General features: G+C 39.1%; 1 protein-coding gene across 4 annotated transcripts in view; it reads right to left on the bottom strand.

The window, feature by feature from the left end:
• Nucleotides 1–733: 733 nt before the first annotated feature.
• Nucleotides 734–20,591, bottom strand: part of FREM1 (FRAS1 related extracellular matrix 1) — a 66,604-nt gene continuing 46,746 nt past the window's right edge. For 2 of the 4 annotated variants that reach the window (XM_042012807.1, XM_042012808.1), the window contains exons 28-37: nt 19,219–19,348; nt 17,738–17,810; nt 16,712–16,861; nt 15,263–15,501; nt 14,491–14,538; nt 14,061–14,219; nt 13,757–13,876; nt 12,961–13,076; nt 5,665–5,750; nt 734–4,292 (exon numbers count right to left, since the gene is read on the bottom strand). In XM_042012807.1, the coding sequence (XP_041868741.1) occupies nt 4,093–4,292; nt 5,665–5,750; nt 12,961–13,076; nt 13,757–13,876; nt 14,061–14,219; nt 14,491–14,538; nt 15,263–15,501; nt 16,712–16,861; nt 17,738–17,810; nt 19,219–19,348 (1,321 nt within the window). In that variant the 3' untranslated portion in view covers nt 734–4,092. Of the gene's footprint in view, nt 4,293–5,664; nt 5,756–12,960; nt 13,077–13,756; nt 13,877–14,060; nt 14,220–14,490; nt 14,539–15,262; nt 15,502–16,711; nt 16,862–17,737; nt 17,811–19,218; nt 19,349–20,591 lie in introns of all 4 variants that reach the window. The other 2 variants (XR_006013559.1, XM_042012809.1) reach the window with 2 other exon arrangements.

Raw genomic sequence — 20,591 nt, 5'->3', positions numbered from 1 at the left:
TTGCTCATGGGGATACGTATGGTCTTGAGTTGGCAGGAATGCTGAATATTGACCAGCTCTCCTGGACTCCCTTGTCTTCTATACCCCTAACCCATGGGATTCCTCTAATTAGGTCCTATTGATTGGTACTACTTCTGATTGAAAACAATGCATTACCTCAATGCCAAAAAAAACCAAAACCTTAAAAACGAAAGCCTATTGTGTTCATGTCATTTAAGTGTACCAACATAGAGAACAGTATTTAAGTAACAGAGTAGAAGAGTTATCCAAATTACAGTCAGCATAGCTTCTCAAAGGGTAATAAGAGAGGAAAACTACCTCTCTCCCCTGAAGATGACTGAGGTTTCTGAGGGACAATGACTTTTTTCACATTCTTCTTTAAATCAAGCATCATATTAAAGTTCATTTTTATAGGCTGACAGTCTTTCTTGAATCCATTCTTCTTGTATATCTGCTTGCAGACCTTTAACTTTCCTTGGATTAATTTCTCAAAATAAACATCATTTTCTCTTTTAAGTGTGGTTAACTCATGGTACAAATATCCTTATAGTATTCACTCAAGAATAGGCCCAAACAAAAGAAAAAACTGAATTCAGAAACTGCATGGAGTAAACAGCAGCAATATTATGCTTAATTATAAGTGCATTTCTACTATGCTAAACACTATAGTTTTTATCACGAGAAAACAAGCTTTTGTGAGATTTCAAAATAAAGAAATTCATATTCACAGAAGTATATTTTGGGGTTTTTATTAACACACATTACAGAGTTAAACATAACAATATACATAGTGTTCTGAATAGAAGAATTACAGTAGCACCAGTCACGTGATGTAAATAATGTAGAATCACTGGTATTCACTGAGTCTTACACATAATTCTCTCAAAGTTATGTTTATAATATGAGTGAATAAAGACTTGAAGACATTCAACTAAGTATCCATGTGTAGAAAGAAGATCTGGAAAACTTCTCTGATAGTTTTCAGGCTAAATACTTGATATACATAAACTTAATAAAAACTCAAGTGTTGTAGAATATTTTGGTTCAGAAGAAGTGATCCTGTGACCTGTTGGCTATCCAATTTTTTCTTAACCATTGGCTTCGAGTTAACTAGTTCTCTGTCAAATTTGTTTGAAATATTGACTTATTTAAAAGATATTTGACAGGGAGTGAAGGTAGTTTAAAGTGACAAGCACACACAGCACTCACACAGCCCATCCCTCTATTGGATATGGATATATGGATAGTTCTGGTGAAATTAATCCTTTGTTTATCCAGAAAGTGTGGCATCCGTATGTGAATACCAGAATTTACATACTCCTTTTTCTTACTTTCAGCCTTTTGAAATACTTTTGGTGATGCTGATCCTCTAAATACTGATCTTTCCTGGAGTTTACTCAGAGTCTAATCCAAAAATACTGAAGATGAAAAAATCCCCAAAGCTCCTCAGGACTGTAGGCCCATCCTTTACTAAACTTCTTAGAAGAAATAATTTCCTATGTCAACAGAAAAAATAATAAATTATTTGTGCTTTCCCTGATTTGAGTATGTTTTGTTCTTTGAACTCCAGTATTCTAATAATAAAAATAAAAGATGTAAAAATCTGTGAAAAAATACTTTTTTAAGCACAAAAAAAAATAAAATTTATTAGTAAATGTTTGGAACAGTTAATTGTATTGGAAAAAAATTCAGCAGCCTTTCAGGGCAGAAATATACTTGCTCTGCAATATAAGAATTTTAGTTTCATTAGTGTATTGTGTTAGATATAATTAAACCGGTAAACTCATGCAGTTTGCACCACTAAGAGTCTGTTGTGTAGTGAAATCTTCATACTCTGCAATCATTTTAAAGTAGTTCAAATGAAGTACAGAAAAGGGAAAAATTCCCCTACTCTCACAGAAGCAAACCTGAGTCACTGTTGTGTCAGGTGGCATGAGTAATTTATTAGTTACTGATCAAGTAACAAGCACCTTTGTCAAAATTCCCACTCTGCTGATATCATTAGTTTATTAAATAATTGGGAGAGGTATTTGAATTATCTCAATAGGCTTTTTCAAATTAGCACCAATAAATTCTACAGCTTTTATTTAAAAAAGGCCCTAAAGAAATAAAAGTTTATGTCTCAATCAATTTTCCCTGGAATTCCAGAACACACCACTAAGAGATATCAAGAGTGCTTTTTTAGATGCTGATTTTTTTTTCTGTAATGAAAACTATCAGAAATAAAATCAGGTCTAAAACCAGGGATTCAGGAGTACTTGGTTTGGAGACAAGTAGCATATCTATGTTGACCTAGAAAACTCCTTAAAAAGAAGAGTTTGTGTCTAGCAAAAGTGTCTAGAAGCTTTTCATAAATATTACCATGAAAAAAAAAAAAAAGAGAGAAATCCTGGAAATATTTTTGTCTGCGTCTGATGATAGCAACAATAAAGGTGAGGACGTTCTGTCCCCAGTACATTTTTCTCTGATGTTGCGATGCACTCATGTTTATTGGCAGTAGTCCCTTCGGGGTGGTTTTTTCCTATATACAAAAACTGTTCAGCTACTCACATTTTGATTTAACATGTCATAGCAAGGAGGAAGGATGAGTAACATATGCATGACAGAGGCAAAGAGGAGGAATATATATTACCCCTGAAACAGTGTCCTTCAGGTCAGAGAGGAGAGGTGATTCTTCTCTGTCTGTCCCTTGCAGGACTGAGAAATTGCTGAGAGGAACCCGAGAAGGAGGTTTTGCAGCCCTGGTGCAAACCTGATCTAGAGCCTGGCTGAATAGATGAGGAGGGGGGGGATCAACTGCTGGCAGCAGGCAGGCAGATGGGGAGAATGAGAGTTCATAAGTACAGGGCAAATTCACCCTGCTCAGTTCCAAAACAGCTGTCACACACTGGCTCCTGTTGAGAGGAGCTTTAATTTTCTTTTTTTTTAGGAAGCCTATGCTCAGATCCTTGTATCTTTTTTTTTTTTTTTCTAATGGTAATTTTAAGGCTGGCAGTAAAAATGTCCAAAAGCAAGCTTTTGACAGGTCAAGTATAAATTTAATATATTGTTACAAAATGGTTATACTGCAACTATATATATCTAAAATAATAAGTTCTGGCCAGCTGTTTTTTTCCTATTACTTGCTGGGATTTAAACCTTTCTCTGAAGTAAATCTGGATTTTTAAATACCTCAAATCTCTAATAAAGACTTAGATTAATACTTTTCAAAAGCCATAGCTGCTTTACTACAAAATATGTCTCATGATTACATTGGTTTATACACACATATAAATCCTATTGATGTTCATGTATCAGTGAATATCCCAAGATAATATCCTAGGATTAAGTTTACTTTTTTTTTTTAATAAATCGTCATTTGCTGTAACATTAGGTTTAGAGATGTCCCATTATTTAATTACACTAAAAACTACAGCACCATCCTGTAATTCCCGAAAAAAAAAGAAAAAATTTGCGTAGGAATGTGAAACAGATGCAACTCTGTGTGGGCAGATCCATTAGATTATCAAGCTGGCCTTGGGAGGTAGAAGAAATACAAGACTTTGCTCCTGTTGGTACTCTGTCACCAGCCAAAGTCCAGCTATTGGTACTTTTGTAAGATGTACTAGGGCATCCACCAAAGAAACTCCAGTACCTACATGACATCACCCCTGTCATCACCCAAGAGGATCTGCTTTTAGCCAACTGTTTGCCCTCATTTCCAACCCCAGCAGTATTCCTCTTTTTGTGACTGCAGAGTAAACCTGCAGTTCACAACCCCTCCTTAAGAGCAAAGCAAACCAACTGACACATTCTTTCTTTAAAAGAAAAAATACTTTTACATTGAAGTGTGATGAAAGCCTTGAGACCCAGCTCTTTGGCATAAAAATACCTATGAGTAAGTGACAGATCAAAGTCATTGGGGAGATTTCAAAACCTTAACCTGGACTTAATTTTTGCAACTGATCTCTATACCTTGGTTAGAGGCCAGTGCATCTGCACCTCTGGCAGCATAAAATAAGCCTTGCTGATAATTAGGATGGTTTTCTAACTGCAGATAACCCACTGAAATAGCATGAATGTGCTTATGCTTTCAGAGGCATCCTCCATCCATTAGAACTTTCTTGAACATATGTAGCTGCTTGGTTTGACCTTCTTGCAGTCAGTTGCTTGCCATTTTCCTCGCTTCTGCACAAATACACAGTTTCTTCCTCTCATTGGAAAGTGGTAGGAGCTTCTTCTCCAGTTTATGTAGGTTACAGGTTCTCCTCCATTCCACTCCCAATGTCCAGGATTGACTTGGTCATTCAAACCTGTGTGAAATCAGTAAGACCAAATCAGTGATGTTTATTGTCACTGGAGCCAGATGCCTAGAGATGCCTATGTTGTTCTATATGTTGGTCTTCATTAAAAAATGCATACAATTTCATGCTGAGAGAAAAAGAAAACATCTGGTAGAACGCAAGCAAAACACAATCTGGGATTTAATTAGGCCACTTGAATCACAGTTAGTGCCATATGAATAAAGGAAAATATACTTTTCTGCAGTAGCACATATCTAAAATGGTTTTTTCTCCTTACGTCTATTACATGTCTATCACCTCATAGGTTTGTCTTTTGATACTTGAAATAGCAAGTAGTCTGGGCAGCATCAGATGTCTTCAGATTTCTTCTGAATATAAAATTCTGCAGATCTTTGTGGACCTTGTTTACACTTTAAATTAACAGTTGTAAAATTAGCTTGTGTTAATTAGTACAACATTAAACATATCTTTTCCCGTATCGTCTAAGACCAATATGTGTGGCATAATTTCAGACATGACCTGTCTTCTTAGGAGAGATCAAGATAAGAAAATTGGCATAACAATCTTGTAGTCTTTATCTTCATCAACCAAGTTTATTTCTTTCAGGTTAACAGAATTATGATCCATTAAACATGATCCAAAACCAGCTGTATTTTTTAGAGGTAATTTAGTATACCTAGTAAATCCATCCAGAAAATTACTAGGAGCTGATAATTGCACTTCAGAATCCAAGAAAAAGAACCAAACTGAGGACAGTATAACAGAAACAAGAAGGGTTAGAAGAAAGCAGTAGCACTAGTATATGAGCTAAGGCAGTCATCCACAGAAAGGAGGTGCTAAGAAGATCCATCCAAATTCTTTCCTTTTCTCATTAAATGTAAATTGCCTAATAAGAAATAGCTAAATCTGAAATGATGTGATGAAGTGTTCTTTAGCTTATCATTTAATTAATTCATAAGATTTCTAACACAAGATGACGCCATTAAATTAGGAGTAACATAAATGATTAAGTTAAAACAGAATAAAATAAAAACCTAAATTGTGATAAAATAATAGTCAAAAGAAAGATGATATAAACAAAATTGTAGGAGCTGCACCGGAACTATTTTCATCAGCTTGTGTTAAAATAGGAAAGGTTTCAAGACAAAAAAAGTCCATCAATAGGCATCATGATAAACTCATCTTTTTGATAAAGAATTATAAAAGTAGCCAGGTAAATTACAGCTTTTGGTTACGCCTTGCTCTGAAGTAATAAAAGCAGCAGAAATTTGAGGACAATACAGTATTTGAAACCTGGGCTCAAATTGCTGCAGCAGTTTCTGCTTTTGATGGTGCACAGGAACTGCAGTCTTCAGAGGGGACTTGCAGCCAGTATACTTGCCTATCCAAAAGGGCATCCTCCCACTGAAGTCCCACAGCCACTGCATGTGTTGTTCGTTAGCCACACTTGTTAGACTCCCCAGGTATCTAGGCTCAACGAGAGAGGACAGAGTAATTAGCATTCCACAGGGTGACAGACAGTTCACATCAATTTATCAACAACGGGTGTTGATTCTAATGTAAAGCATAAAAATAACAAGTCACAGGAAAACTGAATCTTACTGGCATGAAGGAATAATTACATGAAGATGAAGTCTTAAAATTGTGGATTACTTGGAGAGGAAGTCCTAGTCTGATTTCTCTAACAGAAAAATTAAATCAGCTGGGCAACTGAAGGAAATGTACGTAGGAAATACATGCCTCATACTCACAAAATGGGTTTAAAACCATTGGCACAATTATTGATACCTTATTTTCCATAAAATAATGAACTTCATACACTGAAATCCAAGCCACTGAAAGATACAAGTTCACCTATTTGGTAGGAAAGCAGAAGATATCTTTTTTATATCATGTTTTGACAGGACTGAAGATATGAATAATACATTTAAATGACAATGTGGTTCTGAGAAGTCATCATAGAATCACAAAATCATACAATGTCCTGAGTAGGAAGGGACCCCACAAGGGTCGTCAAAATATAACCCTTGGCCCTGCACAGGGCAGCCCCAAAAAATCACACAGTGAGCCTGAGAGCACTATCCAAACACTTCTTGAACTCTGTCAGACTGGTGCTGTGACCACTTCCCTGGGGAAGCTGTTCCAGTGCCTGACCACCCTCTGAGTGAAGAACCTTCTCGTAATATCTAATCTAAATCTCCCCTGTCACAGTTACACATGCATCCTCTAAAATCAACATTTGGGCTGTTACATCATTCTCCCCCCATTTCCTTCCTCACCCGCAATCCAACCCCTCTTCTCTTTTTGCATTTTCATTCTTTTCCATTTTGGCTTTCAGCTGAGACGTTCTGGTTCTCCATCCTCCTGTGAATCTGCACTTGGTAAATGCAGGTATCCCGTGGACTTCCCCAGCTGCTCATCACAAGAAATTTGGTATCTGAAAAGGGTCTGAAAAGGCTCTGAAAAGCAGCACATTCTTCGGAGGGTTGTCTGCAGTGACTACACATTTACTTCAGATTGAGAGAATTTGTGGTTTGTGTTAAGCAGACTATTTCTGAGTTAAGTCAATGCATAAACTCTGCTCTGTGTTTGTATTTATAGTATGCCAGTTCCCAAGGAGGATTTGCAACCCCTAGCCACTGAGTGGCCTTGCCACTGACAAGTCTTCCAACCAGTACCAAACATACAAGCACCAGCAGGCAACTTTTAAGCCATTTAGGCTAAATCTTTAGGTATTAAGAGACAAATGGCGTTCTTCACATTTACCGGAAGCCGTCAGCCCTCAGTGGCTTCACTTTCTTATTTATCCATCTTTGTGTCTGCATTGATATCATATCACCTTTTTACATGTCACACCTGGTGCTGCCATCCCTCTGATGCTGAACCTCTGGTGCTGACATTCCTGTTGACCCATGTTTCTGACTGTCACTCAGTCTAAAAGTGACGTCAACCCCTTCAGCCTCCTGGAATATCCTGGGTGACAGTTGATAGGGCCAAAGCAAACAACACTGCTCATAAAAACGTTTTAAGAGAGCAAAAAAACTTTTCTAACATCAGAATAAGTAAATGGTATTGTAAGGATTTTGCTAATTTCATTACTTTTGCCAGATAGCAGAGACAGAAAATCACTACTGCTCCAGATGAAGTGATAACTGTCTTCTTTAAGAGCTGGGGCAGCAACCGGGCCTCAAGAATGGCATGGCAGACTTGAGCTCATGAACAGGTGTTAGAGTGAAAGCCTGCTGCCCAGTTAGAGATCCATGCCTGGAGCACCACTCACGTTATTTCCCTGTATGTCTTCTAGGAGTAGTCATCCCATGGATTCCATGTGATGCCACACAAGATAGGGAAGCAGGAAAAATTTACATGAGGAGAAGTTCAAAGTAGTAGTCCACAATATTGGCACAGTCCCTACTGCACAAAATCTGGACCATTCCTTAATCTTCGCCCACAGGGTCAGACTATGAAATAAATTCATTGTGCTGCTGAGTGTGGACGCTCTTGCTGCACAGACCTCCTCCACTATCCCTACAGGCCAACCAAAGCAGCAGGGGATGGAGTTGCCCTCCGCTCCACGCTGCGTGGGGGTTCTGCCAAGGCCAGCAGGACAGCTGGGTGTTAGCCTGTGCAATCACAGCTGCCCTGGGGCAAGCACTGCACAGTAACGTAGGGCCCATCAGGGCTTCTCTGAGTTCCCAGGCCACCAGAGAACAGCATGGAAAGGATCTCACTGACACCTGTGTACACTTTCCTCACCGAGGGTGTGGTGGAACGGCCTCAGAACTGTCTGGTAGGGATCGGGATTGTGCACCCACTGTGGTAGAGGTTCCCAAAACTGCACCCAGTGAAGGCGTCAGCAGGGCTTCAGCTGCACCTCTCATCACTGTGAGATGTCCCAAGGGTGACAGGCTTCCACCCTTCTGGGCCAATCTCAGGCACAGAATCTCCGCTGAGCTAGGAACAAAGCTGTTACACTGACGCTCTTGGAAAGTTTTGTACTCCATCTTCTTCTACAGACAGAGTCCAGGAAAGCAGGAATAGTTAATTCAGGGTGTCCTCCCAGGCTAACTGCTTCAGCAAACAGGATTCCATTTCCCCTCACAGTGACTGCGGTTGTACTGACCAAATGGGCCTGGGAAGAGGTTTGGGCAGCAGTTTCTGTGGTATCACTACTAGGTGAGAAAGAACAAAAATAAAGCATTTTATCTGGCTTCTGTTTAAAGACACTCAAAACCCAGGAACTAAGTAATTTACTTTAGGTAAGCATATCTTACTCCTGTTGTTCTGACTGTCCTAGAAAATGCGAAACCAAAAAGCATCAATGTGTGTCAGTAACTGGTCTATCATTTATGACATACAGGGGTGGTCTAAGCAATAACAGTTTCAGACCTTTACTTCAATCCATGTACCAGGGAGAGAATTCATCACTGTGAAAGGAAAGCACTGCAGTAATTATAATGTTACCTAATCTTTTCTCTATAGGAGTGCTTTCTAAGTACAGCTTGAGAAACACATTTCTGAAGAGAGAACAACTGTTCTAATTGTTATACCTAGTTAGGGGGTTTATGTATTGTAGGGAAATGAGAACCATCCTGAAAGAACATAGCACTTCCAATAATGTTACTCACTGAACCTCAAGGCATAGCGTCAGACACCGGAAATTACAAGATAATGTTGTTTATGGAGTTGTATGCATCTAACACTTCCTAATGTAAATTATTCAAGATAAGGGGTTATAATGCCTTATTAGGGAAAAAAACCAAACAAAACCAAAACCAAACAAACAAACACCAACCAAAAGAAGCCACAACACCCCCACACACATCACTTTTTTCTGTGCTAAACCATCCATTTAAAATTGTTCCTGCATTCTTTAGAATTTTTATTATTGAGTCAAGAGCATCCTTTATCTTAGAGCAGTTGCACAAATTAAGGAAACATTTTGCGTAGCTATTGACCTTGAAATATTATATGGAAAACACTTTGCACAAAGACTTTACTGATTTTCCATGAAATTATCTGATACATTTAAAAGAGTCTTGTATCATTTTGGTAAATTTAACATCAGCAAAAGCACACTTGACTAAGTATGAAGGTCTCTACAGGACACAACATTTTGTTTGAACTGCTGTAGTAAATCCATGTCCTATACTGGTGTTGAAGGGAGTGTGGGGGTGACTGAAAGGCTGTGCTTATCTCAGTCTTTTGTTTGGTCACCTAGGGAGTTATCCCGATGCCTTGAAATCAGTGTCTAGTGTTGCTTACAACACCTTGTGGTATTCAGAACATTCAGATGAGAGTGGCAGACATGATGCAGAGCTTTCAGGAGCCCTGCACTTCCAGACTGGCAGCTGAAAGTCAGACAGCGTACACAAGGCCTTTAAAATGACTCTAGGTATCTGGATCCCTGTGCTGGAGTCACACACAATAGTTAAACCCGTCACTTTGAGAACCAGTATTAAGAGAGGAGGGCTGCTGTCCTGCTTTGCACTAGGGAACACTGAGCCATCATGAAGGATCCAATCTGTTACTTTAGATGTGGTTCTGCCTGAGATTCCCAAGGACTGAGACCACATGTAGCTAATATAGTAGCTACCATCAAAACAAATAACATGTCCTGCTTTACACAGCTAGCAGTAGAGGACCTGAAATCTAATCATATTTGTGCTTTGATTAAATGTTCAACTTAAAAAAAGATAAAGGTATAATATGACTAATTAGGCACAAGACACAATTGTGGATTCTGTCTATCCAGTTCTTCCATCCCTTCAGTGGCAGCAGTCAAACCATCTCACATGTGAGTGAGCCCTGCTGTACTGACCCTTGGGGAGGACATGTTCCTATTGGATAAACAAGAGCTGTGGCATAAATCATCAAAATTGCTTCTAAATCAGGCTGCTGTGGGATCACTCAGCCGTAATATCCCCCAGATGCTTCTCTTCACGTTGCCAAGAGCCTCTTCATGCATACAAACAAAGCTAGAGAAATTAGTTCTTAAACCACCTTTCTCTCCAATGAATTGGAGGAGGGTTAGAAACAGTACAAGACTTTCACAGCAATTAACTGAGATTTCCCTGCCCTCCCCCATCCCCGGTGTAACACTGACACATCATAGAAACTTGCATCAAGACAAGGACATATTTGTGTCTGCTTCTACCCCTGCATATGGAAACTAAAGGAGAGGGTTGTATACCACCCGCAACAGATGGATGCGGTGTATGTCAATGGAAACTCAAATAGGTCTGCATTAGTCCATGTATATGTAGTTATGTCCAGACAACAACTGCTTCCACAATAAATTGATAGGATTGTTTTGATGGAATTGAATCACAGACTATCAGGTTGGAAGGAACTTCAAGGATTATCTGGTCCTGCCTTTCTTGGCAAAAGGACACTCCAGACAAGATAGGCCAGCACTCTGTCCAACTAAACCTTAAAAGTGTCTGAAATTGGGGAATCCACCACATCCCTGGGGATAGTCTTCTAACGGCTGATCTCATTGTGAAAAAAAACTTCCCTCGTGTCTAATTGGAATCTTCCTCGGCGTAACTTGTACCCATAGCTGTTCATCTTTTCTATGTGACTCCTTGTCGCCACCCTTTAAATACTGAAACATGGTGATAAGGGCTCCCTTATGCCTTCTTTCTTCACGTGGCAGGCTTTATGGTTCTTTGATCATCTTTGTAGCCCTTCTCCAGACACTCTCCAGCCTGCCCACTTCTGTATAGTTTTTGTACAGCCTATTACCTAATCTGTCATCTCAGGATAGCAAGGTTGTCTCAGAAAGGGTAGGAGGTTGGTTACTTGGACACTCTTAGTGAATCAACTTTAACAATGCTTCTGCTCTTTTCCCTGTTCTGTATAATAGAAAAATTCTAGCAAGACAAATGAATAGGGGCTTAAAATGATACCATTTTTGTAGTAATAAAAGAATTCTTCTTTTTTTCAGGGAATTTGGCTGGTTTGCTGAAAGTCAATTCTAAAATTTTCATTTAATATCTAGTTTGTTTGATCTATTGAAAATTGAGGACTGACCTCCATGATAGTTTTATTTCCCTGTTGGAAACATTTAAATGTCAATGGAATCAGTATTAATAGCTGAAACACTGCAATTAGTGGTGGTGTTGGTTACTGGAGGAGCTGGGGAAAAGCACAAAATATAATTTAATAAGTTATGTTCTTGTACCACATTTAAGTGTGTTCCTGGAGTTGTACTTTTGTAAATCAGTTCCAGATGGAGGCCAGGAGTACTCCGTTTACCGGGATAAACCTTCCTTAGTCTATGCTAGTATGACATTAATTGAATTATCACAGCCCTAAGATTCATTTCCTTATGGATTCAGTGATATGCCTTGATTTTTTGTAGTTTTTTTAACACTGTCATTTAAGAGCTGTTGTTTACATTTCTTTACTTTTATTCAGTTTAATATCTACATTGCACACTACAGCCTTCATCAAGAAGCTACCGCCTACAAAAAATATGGGTCACAAAAATCACACTCTTTTAGAAGATAGGAAACACATCCCAGTAGAGTGACATATGGTCCCAAGGGACCAATTGACTGTTGAAGCCTCCAGAAAAAAGAATACTCACGATTTATAGCTTTGTTTGCTAACATGTAGCATAATAAAAGCAGGTAGTAACAAACAATTTCAGGAGATGAAATTTTAAGTAAACCAAGTAATACTGTAAAATTTGGGGTGAGCTCACAGGAGCACGTAACATTTACCTTTTAGTAAATATCTTCCATCAGCTGGGAGATATTAGAATCAAGACTTTTCTTTTGCATGTTACCAAGACAACATAATCTGCCGTAACTGTGTGGAATGAACCAATGTTCGTTATGCATGCTGGGCCATGATTGACATTTCCAGCATGTCCTTCCAATACTTATGGAACGTACTGTGTTTCTATCGATTCCGACTCTTCCCTGTTTCAATTTTCCTTTCATGGAGTAATGGAGAGGTCTGTTTAAGCCCCTTCTATTTTTCAGATTGGTTTTCAATCTGGTGCTCTCAATTTAAGACAAGGTACAGAGCATGCCTATCCTCAGACAAGCTTCATGTTACCATGGCTAACATTTCTTCCAGTGCAAACCTAATACCCCTAAAACCAAAATCCCAAAGCAAGTGTCCAAAAGCAAGACTGGCAGGTTTTTTGTCTCCTACTTTGAGACAACTATTATTATCATTATTATATCCTTAAAAAGTCAGAAATGTACTGCTAAATTAAATGCTAAAGTTTTCAAGTTGTTACAGAATCTTCAAAGCTGCATCTTCAGAAGAATACAGTGAGGCACACAGGAGCTGGCAACATTCTACCATTGCTGTATCAAGTGGAGTTAGAGCCAAGGCAGAGGCAGGTAAGAGGGGATGAAATTCTGAGTCTTTTCTGTATTTCTCTTCTCCCAAACTAACTCTCCCATTAGGAAGGCATCCTCACTGCAGATGGACAGCTTTGGGAATTCATGCTGTGATTAAGACAGCATCATCACCTGAAACATTATGAGACTAATATTTGTATCGTTCACTGAGTTTGAATTCCAGGACTTGTTCAATTTTTTTGAAAAGCGGTGCTGAACAGCCAAAGCTGGATTATCCAAACAAATTTGGCCCCAAGAGCAGCATTCAGCTCAGGGCAACAGCAGTGCACAGCAAACACGTGATGGTCTCTTACTGTTCTCTGCAAGCCCGAGCAGCAGTGTTCCAGGTGACCTTGTGATTCACTACCAGGAAGTAGCAGCTGCCCTCATGATAACTCCATCCGGAGGGACATTTCTTCATGGTTACCTCCTAAAATAAAAGAGGAAAAGGTAAAGCAGGCTTCTGTCTGTGCACAGATAGTCTGTGCACTAGTGCCCAAAGTTAAACTGAGCATGAACTTTGGTGTATAACTAAAGCTACAGCATTGATTAAAAGATTTAAATAAATAATGCCTGACAGAGGAGCCTGCAGTTTATAATTAGTAGCTTTAATGGTGACAATAGAATTCAGTTCCAAAAATCCTCTAAAGATTTTATACGAGTTTGGATACCATTTTCTGTCTCCTGCAGTCCATGCAGGGAATGCAGTGCGACAAAATTCAGCGTGCCATGTTAAGTGGTGGACGGAATGTATGTTTACAGAATACCTAAGTAAGCTTATTTTACTGACTTCCACCCATTCTCTCGCAGACTTCATTCCCTGACTCTGTTACGCCCACATCGTCACAAGCACCAAGACACTATTGCTCGTGTGGTTTGTCCAGGAGCACCTCTGGATGACAGAGAGGAAAGGCAACCCCAGCAGTCAAGTCCTCCTCATATTTCTGGGAAATTTTTGTCTCTCCTGAAAGCAAACCTGAATCTGGATAACACTTATTCCCTGTTCCCTGTAAATAGCAGTTGCAGGAAGGTCCTCTGCTTTGGGGTATCACCGATCAATGGTAGAGTCTATGCTCCGACTTAGATACATACACATGGCTACATTTTTACCTTGCTTTGGGAATTCCAGAATTTCCACGTTATCCCATCACACTGAAACAACTTTTGAGTACTTTCTTCATAATGCAAGAGGCCCTTTAAATCTGGTGTACAGGCCTTTTGAAAAAAGTCCTGGAAAGAGAAAATGACATTTGAGGGAAAATAATTACACAAAACAAGTGAAATTAAACAGATTAATTAGGTCTTATAATAAAATGTTATGCCATGAAAACTCTTCTAGGTGTTAAATCATTTTGGAAAATAGCACGACTGAAAACAGATGGTGAAAATGCCCATGGAAAAAAAGGTTTCATACCTTATGTCTCAATCTTGGTTCAGATGCAAGTTCTGCCTTATCAGCCTGTGGGATTTCTGCCTTCCTAGAGGAGATGACATTTATCTGTAGTTGTGCCTTCTTGTTGGTTTCAGCTGAGGAGATGTCATCCTCTATTTTGAGTGATACAATCCCATGATACTTCATTTTACAGTATCACACACACAAGAACAGGAGAGGAAAAGAGAGGGTTAGTACATACAAGCAACTATTAAATAAACTAAACAAATAACAGAAATTAATTATAATACAAATCATTGTAAACCAAGGGAAATTACATCAAAGAAAAAGAAAGACACATAGAAAAATAAAGTATTGGTCGTAACAAATTATTAAAATTGATAAAGCCTGGAAAGAACAGAATCAGAAAGAAATCATGGAAATGTCTGACCAATACCCATAGTACTCTTACTTTGAAAACAACATCTGTTTCATTTCTAAATACAGACAAAGGATGAACCTGAAAAAGGTAGAACAGCAGAATGAGATGGGTATATTCATGAATTATAGAAACAAAAAGACTTTATGTAACATTTGCTCCTAGGTTATAAATCATGCAGAGCATGTCTTGGGTTTACTTCTTTCTCTTTAGAATATAAACATACCACCTCTGAAAGGAGCCATTAAAAAGCACAGATTACAAGTGTAATGTTCAGTGTTTATAAAAACAGATTCCAGTAACTTTTAAGGTCACAATAGCAGAAAGTTACTAAATACTTAGCTAAACCAATATAGCTTAAACAGGAAAATCAGTGGGCAAGGTTTAAATAAATATTCCCTGTTTAAGCTAACAGTATTTTCAGCTTTAGAACTTCAGCACCAGATGCACAGCTTCTATACATTTGCCTGGCCCCACCAACTTCTTTCTTCTAACTTACCCATAATTTTTACAAGATTAGAAGCTTCATAATTGCTGAAGTTGCTTGATGCCTGTTTCCTCCCCCAAATCTTTTTTTTATTCCTCTCTTGCATGCATGGATCCTCAAAATCAGGTTGGTTTGTTTTTGGTATTTTCCCTACAGATTTTTAAATAGCCTTCAGGTCTCACTCAGAGCAAACTCATGTAGTTTATAGTTATTGTGTGGTCAGATATGATTGCTACAAAAATATGACAATTAAATGAAGATACCACATCACAATTAATTCACAAATCAGTCCATCACTGAACTACAGAAGTGTCTTACTATTCTGCCATTTCCAGTTACTCTCAGCCTGGTCCTTGACTGATTTGCCAAGCTGTGCTCCTGCCACAGGTCCCCTCCATGCTCTGTCATCCCTTTGGAAGGAGGCAGTGGGATCCCTTCCAAGGAAACACTGCCAGGCCTGGAAGGTGATGAGGAGCCCGAGGAAACTGGAAACAGCGTGTGTCTTCCCCAGAAGTCATGCTTGCTTTGGCCAGAAGAACGGGAATGGCTGCATTGGCCTGAAACCATAAAAAATGGCAGATGGTCAGTTCTAACTGCATGAGCAGATAAGTGGTCACATTGACATGGGGACATAAACAGCTTGTCCTTAAAAGTTGGATGATTCTTTCACTTGAAGTAGTTGATTTGCTGTTTGTTCAGTCACCCTTGTTTCTGGGGTTATCTATGACTATAGCTGCAACTACTACCTATGTAAGTATGATTTTATATGTGATGCATCTGTCCACCCACAGGTCAGAATTTCAACAAAGCATCTGCTGAAAGTACCTGTTTTCATGCTTATATTGGGGTTTGAAGTGCTGGGGTTTTTGGTCATGGATATACAGGTATCTTTAACTACCATTGGTGATATTTCCATCATGCCCAAAGAAGTTTCTTCTTGGAAATCCAGGACACTGTTGTTTCAGTGAACTCATTGTGTCAATTAAGTACTGATTTACCCTAGGAATGTTCAGGAGAAAACAAATCTGAATTTTTAAAGGGACTTTCTGTAACACGAAGCCTAATTCATTGCAACATGGATATTTAAAATATTGTTTCACTAAACACCAGAAGGAAAAACACTCTTCAGCTGTCAGAGGATGCAGCTGCTTTGCTAGTTATTTCTGTTTTTCTACAGTTTTCCTATCTTTCTGTTTCTACAGTTTCCTCCTTTTTGGTCCAATTTTAGGCACGCCACATTCAATCACTGAAAAGCACAATAATAATGCAGTCTTAAAAGCCTAAACTGCGTAATGATCATTGCTGTTTGCTGTGAAGCTGTGGGCTGTGGTTTTTAAGCATTGGAAAATATATTGCTAAGAGATGGATTAATTTGTTAAGTTTCTTTTTTGAGAGGAAAGTAAATCTCTTTTAGAGGGTGTGTAACAACTGCTAAATAATAAATGGAAAAATTCTAATGGATCTAAAATAAATTTTTCCCACTTTAATAAATGAGAACTGAACTCATGTTGTTATGAAAAGTGGTTTCTTTCCTGGCGCTTTTCTCATTTTGTACTCATTGCTTTCTCCATGCTGTGTTTCCTAAGAGGATGCATATGACTGTGTGAGAGAATAAAAGGTCTGCAACTGTCAAGCCTGTTTTCTCTAAAAAGAAATTAAGCGGTTTGATCTAATGGTGAGTGTTAGGAAGAACTTGTGGTTGAAAATAGGTAGCTACTCAGCCAAGATTGTCCCATCTTCTTAATCATGAAGATCAAAAGAGAATACCTCCTTTTGAGTCCAAAATTTTCACTACAGCTTTTGTCCGTGTGCCAAGAACAGCATTCACAGGGGAGTTCAGAACTACTTCAAAGACTTCATCGTCTTCCTCTAATCCATCATAGGTAATTGCTATATTCCACATCTTGGTTGACACTCCTAACAGAAATAAACATTTTAATTACTCTTTAAGTGCTATTTCAATCAATCAGGGTGTCCAAGAAATAGATTAATTAACATGTCTGCAGCTAGAATGGAGTAAATTGTGTATGCTATTGTGCTCCTACTGACTGACTGGACTCCTGCTGTTCTTCCAAACAACATTAAGTTTGAATTTGTTCCTGGGCAATGATGATGCAGTTGAAGTGCATACACTGTAACAAAAAGCTGCTGTGGATGTGCAAAATTGCACTGCAATACATATATTTAGGACTTCTGCTGTGATTTTCAAGAGAAAATGTATCATAGGGTTTTTATCTGAAAAGCTTAACTATAGAGACGGAACTGTTATTTAAAATAACTTCAAATAGATCAAAAACTGTGTTAGATTGAAGTGCAACTTTTTAGGCAAATCTTACAGTTGTTTTTTCTTGGTTCCTTGTCTTTACTGGGTAACTTCAGGCTTGTATGTGAATGAAAAAGGGTCCTGGACACCTCAAATAACCTAAGTTGTACTCAGTTTTGTGTAAATTTGACCTGTGTCCTGGGCTTTACCTATAATGACTGAAGTCTTTAAAGCATCTTACAGCTCAGCTCAGGGTGAGTCCTATCCAGACTAGTTACTGGGAGGAGACATCATTTCAGCACTTTTGGTATTTTAACAAATGCAGAAGACAGTAGGCAATATCATGCTAATTAATAAGGATACCAACTCACTAAGGAAGCCCACAGTACTTCCAGAAAATGAGCCCAAGTCTGAAATACTATTCAGATTCTCTAGCTACAGATATGTAACGGATTGCACTCTCCAAAGCAAGTTTACTCTTTCAAAATCAGTGAATAAATTTTAGAGTTGTTCAGTGTACTGTTTCATACCTGGATCAAACTGAACAAGCTTGGAGGGAGTCACTGTGAAGTCCTTCCCCAGCCTAGCAGATATTTCATTGACCTGAGAAGAAATCAAACAGTAAATGCCATGCTGTGACCCATTTCACCAAACCACTGCTTTCTGCTGCATGCTGAAGGTACTGTACACATCTCAAATAGACACGCCAACCCATACATATACTCAGGCTGGAAAAAAAGATAAAGACCTGGAGAATAAACCTTGTTATGTGCAACTGTCATTCTGTCCTTGTTCATGGCTTTAAAAAAATGCATAATCAAAAAAAATTTGCTTGTCTTATAATTTTTCACATTCCCTCTCAGATTGCTATTTGACACCACCAGTTAACACTGCTGTTCACCATGCCTGGGGACCCTGCACACCTGGCTCCTGGACAAGCACATCCTCTCATGTCAGAAGAGCAGCAACAACCTGGCCACGTTTTCCTATTTGGCCCTTTGTGATATCTTGGAAGAAGTGTTTGTGCACAGAGCCGTCTGTCATCCCCAAAGACTCATTAGGCTAGGTATGAACATATGTGAATACAAGGATTCCAGCAATTCCCTGAATTTTCATAGGAGACACCAGAGGACACCAGTTTCCACATTGTGCTCTTGATGGTGGAATCAATGGTCTGTTTATGCAAGTTAGTACTAGAGTAGAATCACCAAGTTCTGTGAAGGATTGGGCAGGATGGCCCCGATGGAATCATTAGCAAATGGATGGAATCATTGGCAAAATTCCCACTAACTTCTGTAGAAGAAAAACCAAAATTATGTTCCTAATTATAGTCCTGAGAAACTGTGAGGGAAAAAAATTGTACTTCTCTGGCAAGGGGAGCTTTTAAAATACTGGAATTTCTATTTTATGAGGAAAGATAAAATTTGTGAAGGCAAGTTGCACAAAACCTGTTTTACAAAGTTATACCCTGCAGTTTTCAGTCTAGTCTTTTTGACATAAGACAGAGGGAGTCATTGAAGATATAGGGGGTTTTCCACAGTCTAGGAAAACCCCCTATAGACTGTGGGCAGTAAGGGGAGAAATGGAGAAGGCTGCCTTGGCTGTGTAGTTGAAGTCCCTATAGCTCCTAGGGTCCTCCAGCCTGAGAAGGCAAAACAAAACTCCCAAGGCACCACCACATTGCCCAAAGCCTGGATTTTAAAGTAGCAAATCCTGGAAACCAAGCTTCTGAGCACAGTGACAGAGGAAACTGCCAGCTCTGTTTTTTCATCAAAACTGAAACACTGCTCCAAAACAATCCAGGTTTGGTTAATCAGCATTTCTACTTAAAACTCAGGAAATTTTGCCAGAAATGCTTCAGCCATCTGTAGTAGCAAGGGCAATGTCCCAGCAAGTATGGATTGAATCAGATGGCCTCTTTGATGATTACTGAATTATCTTTACATCTGGGGAGTAAAACAACAGGCTGCACTTCTTATTATTAAGTTAGGATGTTGGCTTTTGGCTTTACCTTCACGGTTATAAAGGCAGGCTCCACCGAGTGTCCTGCCCTGGTGATTTTCAGGGACACCAGTCCCATGTTTTCACACACCTCATATTCAGTCTGTAGCATTTCAATCCGAGACCACCGTAGCTCCAGCCTGTGGGAGAGGAAGGAATGTGAGTGTAAAGCAGAGCCACCTTACCAGCCACCCCCAGCTCTTGCTGTTCAGAGGCTGTGTGAGGTGCCTTCTCTCCCAACTACTGATTTAGCCAATACACATACTGAGTCTTTGTCTCCAAATCAACACACTTGTATGATTCAACTGATTAGGAAGAGGCACGTAAATCTTCCAGACCAGCCCTGATCTACTCTAAACCACAGCTGAACCTTGTTTCACAGCCAGAGGGGTTCTACAGTAACCTTGAGAGCAGCAGTTTGTCCATAACAATGATAGGCCGAGACAAGTTATCACTATTTGTCCTGGTTCCCTTTAACCTTGGAGTCTTATTATGCTCTCACTCCTCAGTCTTTTCTCAGCAATATCCTTCTTCCTGCTCATGTGTCTTCATCTATCCTCTAACTCTCCTCCTATAGGGTACAGAGTATGCTCTAGGACTTCTCTTGCCTGTGTGCAAGGGCCTTCTCTCCTCCCCTTGCTTTAGTATTCTGCATACTTTGCTCTTCAACCTTTCCCCTGTCTGATTCCAGGTGCCTTATACACTGAATTTTAGAGCTGTTTGTGGGCAGTGGGGAGGGAGTGTCTGAACCTTGGAAGACTGTGTGCTGCACAAGGTAGTCAATAAAGATCCTGACTTTTTAAAAGCTGTGATAAAAATTAGTGAGAGTCAGAGAGGAATGAAAGAGAGTGCAAAGAATGAAAATAAGCTGAGCTATTTACAATTTGAACTTTACTAAAACAAACTTCTGGGCCTTTCACAGTTGACTAGCTCTACCACCAGTGAAAGCTTCCTCCTGTCCTCCTTTATCCTCTGATGCTAATTTTGTGGGAAATCCATTTAGGAGCTGAATTGCTTTATTTTTGCTAGAGAAGATGGATGTGCCAAATGTAGTCCAGCCGCATTCGAATAAAAGCTGGGACATCAACAATAAATCATGTATTTTGAACCAGTGATCATTTGGTGGTAAATAGTTTAAACAGAAAAAAATATCTCACAAGTTTTAAATCCAATATTAAAATATTATTTTTTCATTAAAATTCTCCTTTGGTCTGCTAGCGGATAACTTCACAGTACACCTATTTACTGCAAAAAAGTGCTATTTCTTTGCTCTTTTCCTAAACTGTGTGTCGCGGGTTCGGTTTGTAACCGGGCGGAAACACCAATTTAGTGTAGCGGTTTGGTCCAAAATACTCATTACTGTTTATCTGCTGTGAGATAAGA

This window comes from Corvus kubaryi, unplaced genomic scaffold, assembly GCF_017639235.1.
Source record: "Corvus kubaryi isolate FWS band 111438036 unplaced genomic scaffold, C.kubaryi_AGA036_p1.0 split1-37296, whole genome shotgun sequence".
NCBI classification, from domain to species: domain Eukaryota; kingdom Metazoa; phylum Chordata; class Aves; order Passeriformes; family Corvidae; genus Corvus; species Corvus kubaryi.
This window is presented reverse-complemented; position numbering and strand designations above follow the sequence as displayed.